Source organism: Haemaphysalis longicornis, unplaced genomic scaffold, assembly GCF_048455015.1.
Source record: "Haemaphysalis longicornis isolate Haplotype H1 unplaced genomic scaffold, Haemaphysalis longicornis Haplotype H1 scaffold_7, whole genome shotgun sequence".
In the NCBI taxonomy this organism is placed as follows: Eukaryota; Metazoa; Arthropoda; class Arachnida; order Ixodida; family Ixodidae; genus Haemaphysalis; species Haemaphysalis longicornis.
This window is the reverse complement of record NW_027526422.1, coordinates 24,636,491-24,657,672: the sequence shown is the minus strand read 5'-3', so window position 1 is coordinate 24,657,672 and position 21,182 is coordinate 24,636,491. Positions and strand designations below refer to the sequence as shown.

Here is a 21,182-nt window from a genome sequence, read left to right as displayed (position 1 = left end):
ACTTGCACTGTTCATTGTAAAGTTCAGAATAAATGTGGCTGAGTATTGCAAGATTGCGGAATGCATTAGCCTGTAGCCGACACCAGGCTACAGATTGACGTCTGTTGAGCGTGGGATGCGCTGCACGATATTTCTGGCACTCCATGCAATAGTGTTGAGTGATGTTCCGGTAGGTCGCCAGCTTGTCCCAAGCCCCCTGGTCCGAGCCAGCAGCGTCGTCAGGGAAATCCCAAAAGCTGAAACCTCAGGCCACCTCATGTGCTAGCTCAAGGCCTGGGAGAAATGCATGGGCCGGTGTCCAGATTATTTGCAAGTTGTGCATACGAGTGGCCTGGACGGAGCGTAAGATGTGTAGGGCTGTAGTAGATCCTGCCAATTTCATAGTTGGCAGGATCTGTTTCGGAGAGCTGTTTTCGAGTCACCCACACTGGTTTTAGACATTGTGGAGGCAATGGCAAGCGCGATAGCGGCCTCTTCTCCTTCCACAGTGTGAGTCGCATAAATAGAAGCTGCTGTCAGATGCCTTTAGCATCTATTGCCACGATGGCCATGGAGCGCGTAAAGTGGTAGTCCGCGACGTCAGCATATATCGTACGTAAGAGCCATCTCTAAAACGCTGGTGCAGGGCAAATGCTCGGACATGAGGGCGGTCCAGGTGGTGTACCAGGTGCATGTTCCTAGGTATGGAGAGACAGATGGCCTTTTGAAGGCGAAAAAGGGAGCGGAGTCTTGATTCTATAATGGCTGGCATACGGAATGCTTAATTTCTGCAGTAGAAGGGGTCCTGTGCGACTGCTAGATAATCGCTGGTATTGGGCTGGCCACTGCAGTTTTACAAGTTCCATGAGGGTATTATGGATACCCATAGCCATGAACCATTCGGCCGATACTGTGATGGGAATGCCCATGGCCCGTTTATAGGCTTTGCGTATTATTCAGTCAATTTTACCTCGTTCAGCTTTTTTTGAGGTGGAGGCATGGAGTGACATACATGATTCGACTTATAATAAGGGCTTCCACTAGCCTGATGAGGTTGCGCTTCTTAGGGGGCCATGCAGACAAAATACAAGTTTGTTTTATCCGAAAAATTTCATGTTTTATAGTGCCCCCAGCACTTACCCAGCAGCAAGCAATGTCGTATTCACTGAGAAATTAATCAATTTAGGTTAATATTTTGGCTCTCCTGCCAAATCGTGTGTTTTCGTGACGTCTGCCATCTGCCATAGGCAAGCTTCTAAGCCCAGCCTAATTTGCTTTTGTTTTTGCCGGCCTCAGCCCATTGCACAGCAGGGCTTATGACATCATAGGTTTGGTTGTGGGAAATGATCTAGTGGGTCACATGGCCGTTCCCTTTTTTCCTAATTATGTAGCTTATTTGAGCGAAGTTTACGTTGAAAGTGGTGTCAGTACGATTCTAACGAGGCAATCTTCCGAATGAGCCAAACTTGTGCTTTGTCTGCATGTCCCCTTTAAGAGCTGTTCCTTTAATCAGGAGAGGATAATGGCAGCACTCTGAATTACGTTTCATTTTTTGCCTGAAGTGGAAGAACAAGAAGCACAGCATTGTCTGTTGGTTACCAACTTGCAATTAGCTAGTGTCTCAACTACCATCCAACACCAGGTGCACTCAGCAGTTGGGAGCGGCATTCACATGAAAATGCAGCCACTCAAAGCCATGCACGCTCAAAGACTAACGTGGCATCCTAATGCCTTCAGGCAGTGCTCTCCCCTCATGCAGATGAGGATCTATAGTTAAAAAAGCAAGCATGGGCAATTTGGGGGTGCGTTATGGTTTACTGTAAAAATGCCAACTCACATATCCCACCAAAACAGAGCACTTTCTCACAAACTTGTGCTCACTAAACTGATTACAAATGTCATTCTCTATTTCTGTTCTTATCAGCACTGGCCAGAAAAACCATACATTAAAGCGGCCATGCAGACAAAATACAAGTTTGTTTCATTCGAGGGATTTCGTGTTTTGTATTGCCCGAGTGTTTGTCCGGAAGCAAAAAATGCTTTATTCACCGAGAAATTATTTTGAGTTAAAATTCTGATTCTCCCTCCAAATCGTGTTTTCACATCTGCAATGACATCACAAGAGCAGGTCTTCAAGCCAAACCTAGTGTGCTGCCAGCCTTGTTACCGTTAGTCAACCTAGACAGCGCCACCATACCGCGGCGAGCCATTTTCTGCGGACGTTGCTTTGTTTTTGAACGTATTTGCACCAGGCTTGTTTTTGTTAAGGTAGAAAATAACCATTTCGTGAAACCTAGTGCTCGATTGACAAATATGGCCACGTAAGACACCGTTGCTTGCATCAATCGGCCAGTGTCGTCTGAGACAACCCTAAAGACCCGCAGTCCTGTGCAGCTAGACCAAGCATAGTGCGCGCAGTACCAACAGCAGTACTCATCGGTACTTCTAAGTTTACGTGTGCTTTCGTAACTTCCACTGTTTACCCCACCATTCTTATTGCTATAAAAAGAATGTGCCCTAAATGTAAGTGCAAATAACTCATTTGGCAAGCTTATAAGCCCTGCCAAATTTCAGTTTGCTTTTGCCGGCCTCAGCCAATCACAGAGCTGACACATATGACATCATAGATTCTGTTGCGGGAAATGAACTAGTGGGTCGCATGGCCATTCCTAGCGTCACTAAATAAGCTACGCTCAAGAGTACCGCCACTTCGTGCACCCGGAAGCGTATGGGGTCCATTTTGTTTCTGGCTTGCAGTGTTGCCATCTCTCCCAACGAAACCGCCGCCGGTTGGGACGGGCAAAGTGTGACGGGCCGCTCTAGCGTCCACGCAGCAGGGAGAGAGAGAGAGAGGAGAGCCGCCCAAAAACAAAATGGCTGCGCCCATGTGTAAACAAATATCACGTGGTGCCAACCGACCAATGAAAATCCTGGCAGCACATAACAATGAGAGAAAAGAGTGCCGATACTCTAAAAGCCTTTATTTAGTGACGCTAGCCATTCCCTTTTTTCCTAATCGATGAAGCCCATTTGAGCAAAGTTTATGTTAAGAGTGGTGTGAGTATGATTCTAACGAGGCAATCATTCGAATGAACCAAACTTCTGTTTTGTCTGCATGGCCCCTTTAAGTAAGGCTACAGCACCTAGACCAATCAACTCAATACGTCTCCGTCAGGCTGGTCCACAATCACCCAGTTGAAAAGTCCTTCAAGGTCAGCTCAATGGGTAAACCGCACTTAAACTATTCGCGCACAAATGCCATGCACCAGGACAAGGAAATGCATCCTGTAAAATTCTTACACGTTGCACTAAGAACTACCGCACTTAAACTATTCGCGCACAAATGCCATGCACCAGGACAAGGGAATGCATCCTGTAAAATTCTTACACGTTGCACTAAGAACAAACTGAGGGCAGCCGTGATGAGCCAGCAAAGAAACATGCAAGCAGTGAAAACAAGCCTTTAATACACTGCAGCACTTGAATGAAATTTAGACAAGTTCACCGAGAGGTTGTCCTCGGGGCCCAGACATGCCCTCCTAAAAGTGCACGACAGCCTTGGCATGCTCAGCAGACATAACAGGCTGCACAAAGCGTGATTGGCGGGCAGCAGCTGCAAGTAGTGATGTAAGCGGAGTACTCAAGTCTAGTTGAGTACGCCCTGTACTTAACACAGCAAATGCCTACTGGCATGGAACTTTTCGGGTGTACAGCAAATGCCCCACAATTGTCTAGAGAGGAGAAATTTGTTGACAATGCTTTTAAAAAGACCAGCAACGATGATGCACGGGCAACGTTTGTCATATTCTTTTCGTTCTGTACATATTTACAGTCGCAATAAACAACCGGAAAAATAGAAGGGTACGGAAGTAGGCAATACCCAAACCACATACCAGCTAGAACAAAGCACAAGCCCACAAAGATTTGCTGTGTAAGACAAATCGCATGTGCATATTGAAAGCAAGGCTTCCTATAGTGTATATTCCTAAAGTCCCACATTACCAATGACCCAAAACGGGTCCATTCGCACCGTAGATGCCATCTATGTCAGTTCCAGGCTACGACTTGACATTCTCTTCAGACAGTCAAACATAAACAATAAAACGTGCTCTTCCCGCTATATTTACAATAAACCTAACGTAGAACCGGCAAAATACACATGTGCAGAAAGTAGGCCAGAGTGCTTTTGGACATCCACGCACATACACACACACTTGAGAGAAACTGTACGTCAGGCTTAGCTTCTCTGTGCTTACAAGCTACTGAAAAGAATATTTTTGTCGTTTTTTTTCACAAAAGGCATAAAATTACACACACAGTTGAGCAATTAAAATACCACGTCAGCAAATGAGCGGCAAATAACAAAGTATGTGACAATTGCATACCGGGGCATTACCTTCCCCCCCCCCCCAGAGTTAAAAATAAAATAACCGTATTCCCACAAATCTGCCATAACGCTCTCAACAAAAGGCATCCAATGCAGTCATCGCCACATAAGCAATACGATCACAGAAGGTAGTTTTAAAGCTTCGGCCTAGCATCTCGCGCAGCACAATCAACCCTATCTCAGGCGAACAGTGCCAAATATCAAACCTGTGCATTTTAAACCCAGAAGGAGCTATTTTACATTGTCCTACACGCTGCTGAAATAAAAGCGAAACCTGTACGGCGCAGGCTGCGGGACAGCGCATTATGAACAATGTGTGAATTGAACGAGCAACAAAAGCCTTACCACAAGTGCACGCAGACGTCACATCCCACACTAATACCTCACCAGTCTATTCACACCTCTTATACCGTAGCCAACGTGTCTAAGTGTGCACATTTTTTGCTCTTTTAAAGGACATCATTCTAGCTCTGTCGTGGCTCCTTTCAGTTGCAGCAAGCCGTACAAAACAAAGAGAGGACAAGAAGGGAAAAGGAAAAGTGCAGAGACACAGGCAAGAATCCAACGCGTAAATATAGTTCATAAGGCCACAAAATAACTGGCAGGCAACACGCAATGCTCAAATTTCGAGTCTAGGCCTTGAAACAGGATAACGAACCTCGCCAAGTTTGAAAGTCAAATTACATATACAGCGTGTGGCTGCTTCGCACGTACCCAACGCACTCGAAGTTTAATGGGAGCTTTGCGATCAAGCGTGCCAGGCAGGATATATATAGCTGGCATATGCGTAGATGAATCGAATTCTGGCATGCTTTTTGCACAAACCCCACAAGAGGATGCAGGCAGGGAGTTTGCCACGTTTGAAGGACAGCACTTGGCTCGCATATTTAAAGAAACCCTAGTTTTTCTTCGACTTAATTCGAAATCTAAAATGCCGTCAGAACAAGTCATCAAGCGCATCCAGTACTTAGATTACGTGGCCACAAAGTATCAGCTAAATGTTGCTGCTCTACGCCCATAAGGGAGCTTGGAGACTAGCTTAAAAGAATATCCTCTCTTTCTCGGTCTGGGCATTTTTTGCTCTTTTAAAGGACATCATTCTAGCTCTGTCGTGGCTCCTTTCAGTTGCAGCAATGAATGCGTTTGATAGCCACATCTAAAAAAAAATCAAAGAAAACATACCAGACACTTCATACATCTACTGTGACGAGCATATCACACACTGCTGCTCTGTGCCGGCGATAATTATACTCCTTTAGGGGCTTCTGGGCGCAAAGAAGAGAGGGAAAGCGTTTATCGGTAGCCTAGAGGGTCCCTTTAGACCCGCCTCCACTTGGCCATCCAAATCATGTAGAATTTGAGTGCTACTAGGGTCTATGTTTTTTTGTCTGTCAGTATCCGTGCCGTGTAACCATTTTCTCCCAATAGGGCATCAATTTGACCTGACAATTGAGGAGGAAGAAGGAATGGGAAAGACAAGGGCAAATGACTTCAGTGTTACAGAAAAGGCAATGCAAATGATGAACAAAAGAGGGGGGTGGGGAAGTTGACCTTCAAACTGAGGGGGGTACGGAAAAATTAAGGAGGGTGGAGGAAAGAGGCTGGATGGATCGGAAGGGAACAGTGGAGGAGCAATCCGATCTTCAAACCGAGAGATGTTTTGTCGTCCTGTGTCTGTTTAAACATTACCAAACACAGTTGCCAAAATACAATCTCAGCTAAAGGACAGGTTGCCAGCACTCAAATTTAAAGAGCAAAACAGCCATGCACTTTCTTTTTTACGACTATGCGTAAAAAACTTCTACAAAAACGCTGATAAGTGAACCGAAGAGTTGCACATGTTTGAGCGCACCAATCACCTGCCATTGTGTTCTACATTCTTACCAATGCTTTCAAAGAAGAATTGATCCTGAATTATTCCACGCAGACTTACCCAAGAAATGCCTTAAAAACATGCAAGGTGCAGACGAAGCAGTGCGGCATCAGAACAACATTTTGGTAATGGTACAGTTCACATAGCTCGACACATGAACATGGAGAAAACTGCATCAGACAAGTCCCATAAACTTTTCAACACGCACCAGTGCTGCTGTTGAATCCAGGTATATCAAACCCAAACGTCCACAATTACTGCTCATACCGGACAGTCTGAACATCTTGAAAATCTTTGTAGTACAGTGCGCATCACATCGCCAGTCACTTGTATCCAACAATTTTCTGACTCCCTTTGAGTTCAATACATCTGGATTTGACTGTGCTCGTATAAACCCCATCGGCTGTCACGAAGATGCAAACTTCATGCACAAAACATTGAGAGACAAAATCAGCGCACAAACAATGATGCGTGCCCCACACAGGAATGAAATAAAGGTCCAACAAGTATGGGCAGAATCATGGGCACAATTTGCGCTTGAACCACGATTGCCAAGTGCTGTGTGCAACATTCCTGTTAAATGCCATAGAGACTAAAATCATCCGAGGAAAACAGTACCAAGGCAACTACCACAAAGCAAGCACCCCAAGTACAAGAGCGAGCCTCAAACTTGTCTGCGAATTTCAAATCCTCTCTTCTTCTTCTACCTTTTATCCAGCAGTACACGTCCACCCTGAATCTTGCACAGGAGTATTAAAATTTGCAAATATTAAAACTAAATTGTATGTTCAAACAAAATCCTGATTGCCTGTGCTGCTTTTAGTTGACTGGCTAAGAAAATTCTTGAAAAAAATTCGTGCACCATGCACGAGGAATCCTTCCACTTTACAATCGACTGAAAATTTAGCCACAATGGGGAAAAACATTCCGAAAGGTTGCTGCATCAAAATTTCCGCAAAATAAGTGACAGTGAGTTGTCAGTGAAGTGGTGGATGCCGTTTCACTTCCGAGTTTTTTTTGAGCACCAGAGAAGTGTAGGACAAGCCGTTCTAAGTGCAGGACAAGTACACGACAGGTCAGCACCAAGACGCTGCATCTGAAGAGACATCTGGACACACACTCAAGGACAGCGGCATCTCAAATGTGCCCTGCGAGTACGGGAATCTGTGGGCTGAATGCTCTGAAGTTGAACATCAGATGCGAGAGACAGAGCCACTAAACATGTTTTTCAGGGCCAACTGCAACAGAAATTTCAACCTCATGAAAACAGATTCTGTGTGATACGATTAAGTAAAAAAGATTGCAACCTCAAAATCACGACACAGGAAACGCGTGCAAGAATGGCATGAAGGACCAGCAAAATTGGACTCAAAATCAAATTCAGAGCTGTTTTAAGTGCTCGTAACGTAATTAATTAGCCTCTTCAAAGAGATAGCAGTCATGTCCCTGCTGGTTGACAGTACACACGACACGAACACAATAAATTTGGCTGGGGTGAAGTGTTGCTGCAGTTGTTGCCTAGGTCTGAATAAATCTTCCCTATGCTCTTGCTTTCTAGTGAGACCCCTTTGGAATGCCCCCTTGAATGTTAGAGCAGACCAAACTTCTCCCATTATCCCCATTCCTGAAAAGAAGGGAACCCGGGGGGGCTGCTCAGCATTTTATGGTAAGGCTGCAATTGCAATGAACACAAAGCATGTGTGCAAACCACAAATACAAGTCCGTGCAGTCCTTAGCACACCAACGAGCACGTCTGTTCAAGGGGCCGAGCAGGCACCTACCGAGACAAAGTGCACTTGGCTGATTCACTATGTGTGTAGTACTACGCATCTAATAAATCGCCAACTGCTCAATAATAGTGAAACTCTGTACCTGAAGAAATCAATAAAACTGTTTACTTTACAGAGAGTTGTGCTGAAAGTACTACTTAAAAAAAAAAAATGACCTCAAGGTGCCTGTTTTATTCAAAAAGGCCATGAAGACAAAATACAAGTGTGGTTCATTACAAAGACTGCTAATGACAATATTGAAGAAAAAAAAATGAAGCAGTGGCAACTCCCCAGCCCATTTCGTGCAGGGTCCACATGATGCCACTGAATCTTCATCTGCTCAATTGGCAGCTGCTGACCAAAGCCACTGCCAAGAAGCATGACTTCGCGATAGCAGTGGGGTCCCTAATTCCATCTGATTGTATCACTTGAATGCTAATAGCATTTCACACACGGATAACCATGTTTTTAGTGGCCCTTCAATTGTGTGACTGCTGACGTCGTGTAGCGCGAATTTTGAATTTTGAAAAAAAAAAAAAAAAAAATCTTCCCTTTCTATTTTTAGTAAAAAAAGCTTATCGTGACTGGAATAGAGCTGAAAGAGTTACCGAAGAGACTAGTTCTTTACAACTGAACAAGGTTGCATTTTGTCTTCATGGCCCCTTTAACTGATTTTTCTTTAGCCCGTCTGCTGTACTTTTATTTCTCGTTACATACAATAGAAACCGACTTCCACTTCCCGCGCCCCACACAGGCACACTCAGTTGAGACAAAGTTTACATACGGGCCAGTGCTAGTGATTGGAACTTCGCGAGCGGAGGCACCCGTGAAAGAAAAGTAGGCCGAAGCCAGTGAATTAGTCTTCAATGCATGCAGCTGCAATAGGACTTAGCTCCAGCCCGATGCTTTGGGCTGGTGCATCCTTCCCTCTGAGCAACAATATGGCCAAGCTTCTGTTTTTTCAAGCAATAGAGTCACGCTAACATCAGGAATGAATACACAGCAGATGCTGTGGCAGCTGCCACCTTGTCCTTCACTCACTGGACAGAGCCTTCGGATACGTCCCCAATAATGCCGCACACTAGAAAAGAAAGCGGTGACAACAACCGCAGTAGTAACTCAGTCAGCTTGCCCGAAACAAGCAGGCAGGAATAAACTTTCCCCGCAGGCAAGCCAGCAGCAATTTTGGAAGCATAAATAGTTTGCATTCGAAGGAAAAATGACCTCTGGCAAATAAATAACAGCTCGGAAAACGCACTTGCAATCACTCAACATAACCTTTCATCACGAAGCAGTCATAAACGTCTGATCAGCAGGAGCGCGAACATGCCAGCGTCCACCGTTTAAAAACTTCCTTTTTTGCTTTTGCAGACACAGCCATGCTAAGAGGCACACAGAAGGTACCTGATCTTTGGCTTCCACGTTTCCAAACCACTTCTCGTATGCCCGTTGACAGGACTAAAAGCCACACCGCCTGTAGAGTTACAGATAAGATCGTGGCTGCCCAATGACAACTTGTGCGCATAGCAAATGCAAGCTGGCATCCCCGTCTGACACGTCTGCTGAATGACAACTTGCCAGACCCAGGGACAGGATTTGTCGTCTATGGCCCCCAAATGTTGGGTGCTTCGATAGTTAGCTCTGCACCTCGTCTAGCAGGGCAGCGTGAAGTCAGTGGAAGCCCACGCCCGAAAAAACAGCCAAACTTGCAACGCCGGCCGCGTCGGGGCAGCCGTTAGGGTTAGCCGGGGCCACGAAGTGGCTGGTTGTCAAAGAGGGAAGAGGCAGCGTGACGACGAAGCAGCACGGGAGAAGGGCACCAGACTTTTGGCGGCCCCCCTCTCACCGCCCACGACTGGGTGGATCATCGTGGGGCGAGAAGGGCCTAGCTGGGCGTCTGGGGCGGCTCGCTGCTGAAGTAGGGCGCAGTGTCCCGGTCGAGCAGCGTGTGGCAGACGTTGCACACGGGGAAGGGGCGCAGCTTGGGGCCCGACCGCACCACCCGACCCAGGCAGTCGGAGCAGAAGATCTTGCCACAGTGGCTGCAGTGGGGCTGGAAGAGGCCGGGAGGGGGGGACGAGGGGTAAGGGGGAAACAGGTGTCATTAAAGGCCTCGCAGGAACAATTAGAGAGAGCTCGGAAGACCCCCCCACCTTCTCCTTGCGGGAGTGCAGGGCCTTCTTGCAGCCGTTGCACTCGCCCACGTCGTCTTCATGCTGCCATCGGACTTCGCTGTCAGACTGCCGGATCTTCTCCAGCTCCACCTGGGTCCCGAATTAGGAAAGACAGTAGAGAACGCTAGTCTCTCTCAACGCCGCCAAGGATGGCATAACCGAGTTGATAAGGCTTGTTGAATGGGAACAGCAAAAACAACCAGGATGCAAGTCGTGTCTTTTTCAAAAGCAATGCTGGGACATGCGTTGGGTTCAAACCTCTGAGCACTCCAGCATATTTACTACAAGTTGCAGATTTAACGGTGCTTTTGTAGCATCATTGTCTTTTAGACGTGTTTTGCAAAGCTTGCATGACTGCATGGGAAGTTAGCGTGTCTCTTTGTGATGTCATATCCCCTGAGCCATGCCACTGTGGGTGTCTGCCAATCAGGAGCGTGTCGTGTATGCACTTCCGGGAGCGAGAAAATTGAAAAAGACTTGTATGCGCAGTTTCTGGAAATCCGTGCAAAAAATAAAAGACATTCCCATGGGTGGCCCTATTTTAAAGGGCCAAATGTTTCCCAACAGAAGAATTTGAGTTACCACAGAATTGAGGGTAAAGCCCCCCGTGGCAAAAGCGAGGGCACGTGCGAAGTCTCCGGGAGCTATATCTCTGTAGTGTGCTCCTAATGCGGCACAGCGGAAGGTGACGATGACGGTATAGAAGACAGCGATGAAACGCTAGAACATGAGAGCAGTGCGGGTGCAGCTGTGTGGAATGAGCGGTGGCAAGCAATGTCAGTGACGCGCTTGTGGATACCAGCCACCGATGTATGTGTGGTTCTTTTACACCACTTCTACATATTAAAGGGAGATGCTGGTCTTAAAAATGGACTTTTCTGTTAATTGGTCTAGGATAATAAAAGTCACTGGGCTTATGTGTTTTTCTTCCTCATTTCAAATATGTAATTAGTTTTCAAGTGGCATAACTATTTTTTGAGTTGTAATGAAAATGCTGCAGCCTAATTAAGTAATTTCTTATGGGCCATTAAGGGGATTTTCGTTGAAAATGTTTTTAAATAAATGGTATTCACGCGCAGCTGCACATCAATACCATTGATGACCAACTGCACTGACAATTTCAACCTCTTCAAAACGTTATTTCCATACATCCTGCCTAAAAAGACTGCAAAATACTAAGCATGACAGCTGAAATGCATGTATCCATGGTGGAAATGACCATAAAAAATCCGAAATGGCTAGGCTGAAGTGACGTTGCAGCCGGCCAAGCCAGCGAGCGAGCGGCCGCATGCGGCCAGCCCGTCAGAGCAAACTTGTGCGCAACACTTCGCCCTCGCTGCAGCCCTAGGGGAAGTGCGCCCAGCAGAACTTTTAAGGAGCCATGAAGAGAAAACACAACTTCGTTTAATTTGAAAGAACTAGGATTCAGTATCTCACTCAGCTCCATTACAGCCACAAAAGATGTTTTTTTAACGAAAAAAAAAAAGCAAGAAGCATTTAAAAACTTTCAGATTTTGCGCCACAGTAACGTGTTTATGAGCAAGAATGACGTCATACGGGCCAACAGTAAAACATAATTTCCAGTGCGTTAACTGCACGTTAGCATTCAAGTGATGCGGTCAAATGCAACTCCAGACGTCCAGTCATGTGTCGTGACAGGTCAGTTAAGCGGCCGCCAATCGCGCAAACAAGGTTCCGTGGCGTCATAGAAAAGTTGCGGGAAATTGGCTAGGGTGTCGCGACTGCTTCACACGTTTTCTTTCATATCTCCGTTATTTGCTCGAAGATTGCGATGATATTGGTATCATTGTTATCGGGACTAAGCAGTCTTTCTAATAAACCCAACTTGTATTTTGTCTTTATGGCTTCTTTAACCCTTTGAGGGTCGAATTTTTTTGAAAAAAACTTTCCTTGGTGGTCAAATTAGTTTATTGCGGATTTGGAATGTACAAAATGTCTAAAGTCAGGATTAAATGGTAAAAAATTATCAGGAACAGTATTTTGGGGTCAGCATCACTTAAAACTGAAAAATGTTCAATAGTATTTCAGAGTGTGGTATTCCTTGAAACACGGGTCTACGCACAGTGCCTTAAGGGGGCACACTGGTCTTTGAAACTTTTTTTTTTGTTTTCCAACCAATCTTCATGAAACTGAATGGGCTTGTTCAGATTTTTTAGCTGATTTCAAATATCCAATTAGTTTTGATGTAACACATTTAGTTTTCGAGATAATTAGAAATCTTTCTTGATTGTTCTTGAGAACAATGGAAAAAAAACTGATCAATAAAAAATTACAAGCAAGGCATGAATAGATACTAGAAGTTGTGTAGAAGGTTGTATGGGAAGCAGTTTTTTTGTTTTACAATCACATACAAGTTTCCATCAATTCTTACTTTTAGGTTCGAAGTACTGCTGCTAACCAATTAAAAATAATGCTAATTAAACAATTACTGAAACACAAAATGCAAAATCTGCTTCCCATACCACATGGTTTAAACATTCAGCTTCCTGCTGAAAGAAAAATTATCATTCTAGCTGCACTACGTGCTGAGGTATGCCTCTCGAGAAGTTCCTATACGTCAAAAATATGCATTTTGAGAAAATGGCAAAAAACGTAGCGGTGCTATGTTTAATGCAAACAGTAGAAGGTGGAGTACTTTTTTTGCACGAAACAACTAGTAGGCCCCCGCAGCATAGTCATCTTGACTGCTGGCACCAGCCAGGTGCCTCTTCTTGAGGGTCCGCTGCACATTTTCTGCGGATGTTCGCCTGCGGGAAGAGTCCTTGGTTCGCCGGCGGTCCTTTTCGACCATGCGTGTGCTGCTTAGTGCGCCAACGGTCATGTTGAGCTCCTGCAGGATCTTTGATGATGCCAACTGGCTTCCGGCATTGAATCGCATCACAGCCTCTGCGACCGCAGCTTCCACACTGTGAAGCGATGCGTGGCGCTCCTTGGGAGCCAGCGACCATATCACTGAGTGAAGACTCTCATTGCTGTTTTGCGTCTTGCCACGCTGGCACCGCTCAAGCAGCTTGTGGTCCGCCAGCCGTTCATATACAGGAAGCAAGGCCTCGCAGACGTGGCGGGGCTGGTTGTAGCGGTGCTTGGGGGCTGGTTCCCCTTTGGCCTTGGCAGCGTTATGGCGGCACCACGAGTCAGGACCAGTGGGGCAGAGGCTGTGGTTCGACACTGCATCATTGGATGTCACGTGATAGTACGTGGCCATCACAGCCTTGTGCATGGCTGGCACGTCCCCTTTGTGGGACTTGATAGCCCAGCCATAGTAGGAGGTCAGTTTGTTGATCAGGTCGCCAGTCCGCCGCCCCCTACCACTGAGGCTCTCTGAGCTAGCTGGCCTCTGCTTTGGGAGGTTGCGCAGTTTAGTGCCCATTCTCTTCTGCACGTGGTTCACGCACTCCTCTTTGAGGATCTTAATGAAGCCATAAACATCTGCATCCCTCAAAGCGAGGTAGGTGCGGCAGTCACCATCCGAAACCACTGTGGTGTACCTGAGCTTATGACGCTCCCACGACCTCTGAAAGAGAATGAGGGCAGCCTCCACTTCCATTTCCCCAGCTTTTTTGGTGGTGTTTCTCTGGCAGAGGTGCTTCGCCTTCCACTCTTCGTAGGCAGGGTCACTCTCTTTGGGCGCCCGCTCGCAGCCGGCGCAAAAATTGGAGAGCACGACTAATCGAGCACGAGCCCCGTGAATAACTCGATGACCGTGCCGACTCCGATGTGCGACGAGTGTCCCCTCGTCATCCAGGAGCCGTCGTACGACACGGCGATGTTGCCCGGGTTTGCAAGGTCGAGCTCAGCGTACAGTTGCCGAACTGATCGTGCGCAATCTGCAGTCACCTTCTGCGATGCGCGAACAGCTGCGGGCGTCAGTTTAGTCTTCACGTAGCTCTGCCACGTTTTGTTGTGCAGGCCGCGCGAAGAAATGTTCATCGACGAAAACACGTCGTTGAACGCCGTTTGCTGCTTTCCAGTCGACTGCATGGCGCGCGCGCCCAAAACATTGATGGCAAACGGCTTCGCCTTGCTCTCGCCGTCAACGCCCGGCGAGCTCCACGCCGTCGACACGTCGCCGCAGTTCGCGCACTTGAGCACTAGCTTTACGGCGAGGCCGTACTCCCTGTCCTCCTTGCCAATTTCCACATCACCGGAGCACAACTTGCATTTCACTGTGCGCATCAGTTCGTTCAGCTGGGTCAAACTGACGATCACGAACCTTGTTTCGTCCAGCGGCGTGGCTGCGGCGTTGTCAGGGTCGCCCAACAGGCTGCACTTCCGTTGTGTAGCTCCAGTTGAAGAAAGCTCGTGCAGCTTGTTTTCCGCGTTTTGACGCACCTCTGCCACTTGTAACGGGTGCAACATTGCTGTATCGAGACGGATGCGGCCGCTGCCGGAGGCGTTATGAGCGGTCGGCGGAGGCGCTAGGCCTACGTTGACAAGCGCGTCGTCGCCAACCACGGAAGGTCGGTCGCTATCTCCTTCATCGCTCCTCGCTGGTGTGGAGCGGCCTCTGAGATTCTCGAGGTTGGATTTCTTTCTCTTTTTGCCATACGGGTTCTTCGTGCGGGATTTTCTTCCGGCCTTCCACATCGCAAACGTCGTAGTCAGAGCCCGAGCAATATGGCGCCTGATTGCGCCGACATCGGCATGGAGCAGACGACAGACGCCGCCTTCGACCAATCGCATCGCGCTGTCTAGTCACGTGCGCTCGCCGGCGAATAGGAACGCGCATTTTTGCTTTTTTTGGCGCGTGTTTCCCACTCTACGACTGAGCGGGCAGGAACCGCAGTGGCGGGAAATTGAAGACCGAAGTTCGCTCTTTCAAACGAGACCGAGATCGCTGCGACACCGCCCGTTGCGCAGCAGTGAGGAATTATAGAAAAATAGTTATTTTGGCGTCGGAATCTCGAAGAATCGGCCTTGTAGAGCTTTTATAAGTTGCTGTTACTGCTCAAGTACCGACTTTTCGGAGGAAAAACTTCGCAAACCGGGAGAAAAAGACCTGAACATTTCAAAAATGATGCTTATGAAAAGTGCATTTTTTGGCACTTTTTCGGTCCCAAAGACCCGTGTGCCCCCTTAATGGAGTCTGCCCGCATAAAGCGCATGTCCGAAAATGAGCTGTCTTCTTCCGAAGAAAGACTGTCTTCCGATTCAGACTCGGTGAAAGGAGCAAACTCAGAGTCAGAAGAGTCATCGCGGTCGGTGTCATCAGAGCGGGCAGTTCGTTGGGCCATATCGCCGCTTTGCCGTGCATCTGAAGAACTCGAAGGCAACCCAGTAAACGAGGAGAGCGAGAATAACTCATGCGCGCCGGTGATAAACAAGCTAATAGCAGTGCCAATATAGATAGAAATCAACTTCCGCCGTCCCCGCAACGGAGTCTCTGATTAGGTTACTTCAGTTCCAAGCAAGGAGGGCAAGAATACCTAGTGAGCGTGGATAATAAACAAGATAAGAGCAGCGCCAATATAGATCGAAATCAACTTCCGCCGCCCCTGACAGCGAGCGCCGATCAAGTTTCGCGCGCCTCCGATGCGATCACGTGGCGAAACTGAAACCACGAAACGTGTTGACACGTACAGATGCCGTAACGCGCCAAAGCCAGAGAGTTCTGTTTTTCACCGCAAGAAGGTAGCACAATCAAATTTCAAACACTTCTTGTAAGTCCCAGGAGGTGGCAGCACCTCCCAGGGAGCACGCATCGTTAATATGGCACGAAATATCAAACGGATGCTCGAAATCGTACCCGTACGGCAAAGACCTTGCGGGACGGAAAACCGCCGCAGTACACGTACGGCAAAAACCCTCAAAGGGTTAAGTGGTTCTCGTGGCTGGTCATAGGAAAAAGAGTTTCCATGAGCTCATATGCTTACCGTATATTGCCGCGTATAAGTCGACCTTTTTTTTTAAAAAATGACCTTCGAAAATTAGGGGGGTCGACTTATACGCGGAGTCGACCTATACATGGGCTGCCATCCGCTAAAAATTCAAATTTGCCGCCGCTCAAAAGTTGTTTCTGGAGCCGACTAGAGCCACTACGAAGCCTTATCTAGCCAAGACTAGCCAGTCACATGAGTCGCTCGCCATTTTGGGAAGCGCTCTTTGTGTTGTGTTGCGGGCGGCACGGCCAAAAATCTTCCCTGTTCTGTGGCACGGCTGAGGCATTACCTTTCCTGACCAGCCGCAGCAATGCCTCCGCAAGCTCGGCGCCAGTACAGCGCGGCATTCAAGCGCAAAGTGATTTTGTTTGCCGAAGACAACAACAACGTCGCGGCAGAACGAGAGTTCGGCGTCTCAGAAAAGTGTGTTCGGGGATGGCGGCAGCAAAAAGACCGCATCTTCGCGTGCGCTGGTACGCGTCGGTCGTTTCGCGGGCCGAAGCAGGGACGTTACCCCGTCGTTGAGGAGAAGGTACTCGAGTGGGTACAGCTGCAGAGGAAAGAAAGCCTCAGCGTGTCCTACGAGGACATTGAAATGAAGTCGCGGGACGTCGCAACTGAGCTAAACATCCACCGCGAGGAGTTCAAAGTATCAAAAAAATGGATAACGAACTTCATGAAGCGTAACGGGCTGAGTCTCCGGCGTCGCACAACGGTTGCGCAAAAGCTGCCGGAGTCGTACGATGAAAAGCGGCTCGAGTTTCGGCGGTACGTCGAGGACCTGAGGAGGCGGCGGGGGTTCCTGCTCGGCCAGATCGGCAACGCCGACCAAACACCAGTCTGGTTCGATATGCCGAGCAGGAGAACCGTCGCCGAAAAGGGAGAGCGTCAGGTCCGCCTCCTAACTACAGGCAACGAGCACAACCGCTTCACCGTCATGTTGTGCTGCACGGCTGACGGCCACAAGTTGCCCCCCTTCATTGTTTTTAAACGTAAAACCCTGCCGAAGGAGACGTTCCCGCCCAAGGTCATTGTGCGGGTGAACGAGAAGGGTTTCTTCAACGAAGAAACCGTGCTGGAATGGTTTCGGATGGTGTGGTGCAGGCGTCCCGGAGCTCTGCTGAAGCCCCGGAGCATGCTTGTGCTAGACTCTTTCCGCGGCCACATGACGGACCGGGTCAAGAAGGCTGTGGCCAACGCCGAGTGCGACCTTGTCGTAATACCGGGGGGGATGACGTCGATGCTTCAGCCGATCGACGTATCCCTCAACAAGCCCTTCAAGGACCGCGTCGGGACTCTGTACAACGACTGGATGAAACAGGCGGACAAACCCACAACACCCACCGGCCGTGTGAAGCGCCCGACCCTGAGCACGGTAGCCCAGTGGGTGAACGACGCCTGGTACGGCCTACCCGACGACATGGTGCGGGACGCCTTTGTGAAGTGTTCGATTTCGGCCCCGCTTGAGCCGGCCACCTCCGACGACGACGAGAGCGACGACGACAGCGACGAGTAGGCTTAGGCTTCGGGCCGCTCTGGAACTGGTCGCTGTTTGGTTGTCAACAATCGCTGGTTGATATTTTTGCTTTGTTTCGTTCACTCGGCGACGGCAGTGGCGGCTGGGGCTACGCCCGCAGCATCCACAGCGGGAATAAAAGTCAGTATTTTTGGTCCTTCAGAAATTGTTTGTCATTTTTTTTTTTTGCGTTGGCGGAAATGAAAACTAGGGGGGTCGACTTATTTTCGGAGTCGACTAATACGCGGCAATATACGGTACTTATTCCCAGATTGCCCCCTTCACGGGGTCCAAGAAGCAAGTTCTGATAAAAACACAACAGCTCTGACCAGGCCTTCGTTTCAGGTCCCCAGGAACACGATGCATGCTCAGCTTGTTGACCAGTGTCACGTTAAACCCACCAGGCAAGACAGGGGTTGACTAGTGGGCAGCAGCGTGCACCGACCTGGAGCGACTGTGACAGCTTGACAAAGTCCCGCTGCACTGCCTCGCTGTTGTCCAGTTCGGCCTGTAGGGTCTGCACCCGGCCCCGCAGCCGCTGCACCTCTTCCTCCAGCTTCTCCTGCACGCGCACGGCAAGAGGACAGGCTTGGAACAACCTTAGTGCACCCTTAGTGCACCCCTGGGCAGCACCTTCTCCAAATGGTCGGGAAGCACACAATGAGCAACTGTCCAGCGTCAAAAGAGTCAAATTACCGTATTTTCCGGTCTATAAGTCACACCTTTGTACCAGTCGCAACCCCCCCCCCACCCCTCCCCCAAAAATGAGTTTTTCCAAAGAAAAAACAAAAAAACATATAGGTCACACTGGTGTATAAGACGCACCGGTGTACAAGATGCATTTGTTAATTAGATAAACTCATAGAGGATGAGTTCGTTGGAAAGTGCAGCGAAAGTACATGGTTGCGGCGGCCGCCGCCTCTGAACGCATCCCCCAGTAAGCAGTGCCAGACACGTGCATCAGCCGTCCGAAGTCTAGACAGAACTAACTTCTCAAAAATGGTTTATTGATACACACAGATGGCATGTACTTACAGATGGCGTTTAGGCAAAACCACGGAAGCCTTCTTCCTCTGACTCGCTAACAAATAATTCAACTTTAAGTGGGAGTTCCGCCAGCGCATCGCTGTCGTTCTGTGACTCACTGATGCCTTCTTCGCCAACATTGTCACCCCTTGCAGACGGGATCAGTCTGGCATTTATGAACCCAGCTACAACTGTCTTCATCCAATCCAACAGTTTTCATCTCTGTTAAAAATGTCTTCACCTTGAGACCGAGCTGCACTGTAGACAGCTCGCACCTCGCGAGACAGCCCTACCTCACGCTTAACAAGAATTTGCTAAATGTGTTGTAATTTCGCACAATATACTCTGAAATTTGATTGTTACAATTTTTGACGTTAATTAAAACTTAAAGGAACCCAGAAAAGCCTTTTGTAAAAGTTACAAAAGGCCTGTATTGTCGTGTAGCACCAATATAGCGATGCAATGCCGTTGGAATTATTGATCTACATTCAGTATTAGCTGCGCCAGAAGCAATTAAATGCACCTCTCCCCCCTTGCCGATCGATTCCTCTTCCCTCTCTGCTTCTTTCAAAGCAGCTGGAAACACTGGGAATAGCGATGTGACATTGCGAAGCTCGACTTCCGTTCTGCGCTAGCTACATTCCTGCGCCTAGGCACACATCAATCGCTGCGGACCCGCTTTTGCCTTTGCACAGTCTGCAATCGTCCATATTTTGCCTCATTTTGACGCCGCTCCAGTCGCTCGCTTTGCAGCCAACGACGTGGCACAGATAACTCATCTCTATCCAGATCTAGAGGACGCGGAGCGCTCGTATCGGAACATCGCTGCAGAAATCCGGTACTCTACGCCTACTCGGGATCTCGCAGGAAGCAGGAAGAGCAGCTGGAAGCCAATGGCAGTGACGTTGCCGGCGGCCGACCTCGCCAGTGATTGGGCGAATCAAGGGGGTACCTCGCCGTTGCATCAGCCGCGATCGCGGTCGTGTCAGCAGCAATCGGCTCGCTGTGGCATCGCGCTCATCGGCTGAGAAAGGCTATCTTCAAAAATTGTTTACAAATTATCCGTCCAACGTATGGGGCTCACACTTGGCTCAAAAATCCACCGTTGTGTGTTCTACCACCTGAATGCATTTCATTGCCACCTTCACAAAGCTTTTCTGGGTCCCTTCAAGGTCAATGACAAACACTTTAAATTCTAGTGAAATTACAAAACCACTGATTATCACGTTGCAAATCAAGGGTTTTCAAGGAACGTTAAAAAATTCCAGGACTTTCACGGCCTTGAAAATCACACTTCTAAATTCAGAGGTTTTCAAGGTTTTCAAGGACCCCTGCTCACCATGCTGTATTCCAGTAAAACCCATGATGATAATTTAGCGACGGAATGGTAACAAAAATAACAAGTCCTGTCACTACATGTTGCAGCAAGCAGTGCAGGTCGGAAATGAATCTCTGACCAGCACTGGCTGAGAGGAAAAGGTTGTTTCTTAAAATTATTCTTACAATGCGCTTAAGGTTACGAGGTACACAAAACTACAAAACGAAGTCGACAGCAATGAGCGTAATTTTGCATACCCGTAACCTAAAGTGCAGCCTAAGAATAATGTAAGCAGTAACTTTTTCTACCTCACTGCTGTTCTTACAAGGCAAACAAGGGGATGCACAAATGCCAAGCAGCACTGTGGAAACTGTGCATCAGAATAGGCAGCATAACTGAGCTACACCTCTGCTACACAGCCATTTCAAAATCCTTCTTAAGGCCGTTGATCCAATTGTCTATCGAGTGCCCTAATGTAAATACCTACACAGGGCACACTTGTAAGTGACTGTTCAATTGTCAATTGAAAGTTTCCGTGTAGCACGGGCATAATACACCTATGCAACGCGGGCGTTTCAAAGGCCTTTGAATGCATTGTTCACTGTGTGAACTCTCCACACAGTGCACAGGAAAGTCTGCCAAGTCACTTGTTCACACAGCCAACGACTGAAACTCCACCGAGAATTTCAGAGCCCATCAACTTCACTGTCAATTGAAAATTTCGTGTAGTACAGGTCCGCCCAATCATGCCCGCTTGCAACACCACCAGCCAAACAGCTGGGGCATGTAAATGTTCTCCAATGACCGAAGCAGTGCGTGCTAAGCGTTCAGGACCAGCCAGAGGTGAAGGGTCGTTGGCTTGCCTTGGTGGTGGTGACCTGGTCGTGGCTCCTCTGCAGCGCGGCCACCCGCTCGTCCAGCTGGCCGGTCAGCTGGGCCAGCCGGGCTTCACAGGCCCGCAGGCTTTTCTCCTTCTCCTCACGAACCCGCTGCTCTCGCTCCAACTGCTCGCGCACGCCCGTCAACTGGTCTGCACGGGGAGAAACGTTCACGATGCAAAGGTCATGGAGGAACAAGAGCTTGGCATCATGCTTTGCGAAGCCGTGTTGGGCTCTCCCTGACCATTCCCCTTCCCATTCTCTCCTGAAGCTCTGCGCACCATCCCCGCCACTGTTTCTGGCCGGAAACCAACTGATACCCCAGCTGTGAACCACACGAATGATGCGGTGCAACGTCTGTT

The 21,182-nt window shown here is 48.3% G+C and overlaps 1 protein-coding gene across 3 annotated transcripts in view; it reads right to left on the bottom strand.

The window, feature by feature from the left end:
* Positions 1-3,424: 3,424 nt before the first annotated feature.
* Positions 3,425-21,182, bottom strand: part of LOC144144821 (rab GTPase-binding effector protein 1-like) — a 60,677-nt gene continuing 42,919 nt past the window's right edge. For all 3 annotated transcript variants that reach the window (XM_077676328.1, XM_077676331.1, XM_077676330.1), the window contains exons 14-17: positions 20,806-20,972; positions 18,044-18,160; positions 10,162-10,272; positions 3,425-10,061 (exon numbers count right to left, since the gene is read on the bottom strand). In XM_077676328.1, coding sequence (XP_077532454.1) covers positions 9,894-10,061; positions 10,162-10,272; positions 18,044-18,160; positions 20,806-20,972 — 563 coding nt within the window. In that variant the 3' untranslated portion in view covers positions 3,425-9,893. The remainder of the gene's footprint in view (positions 10,062-10,161; positions 10,273-18,043; positions 18,161-20,805; positions 20,973-21,182) is intronic.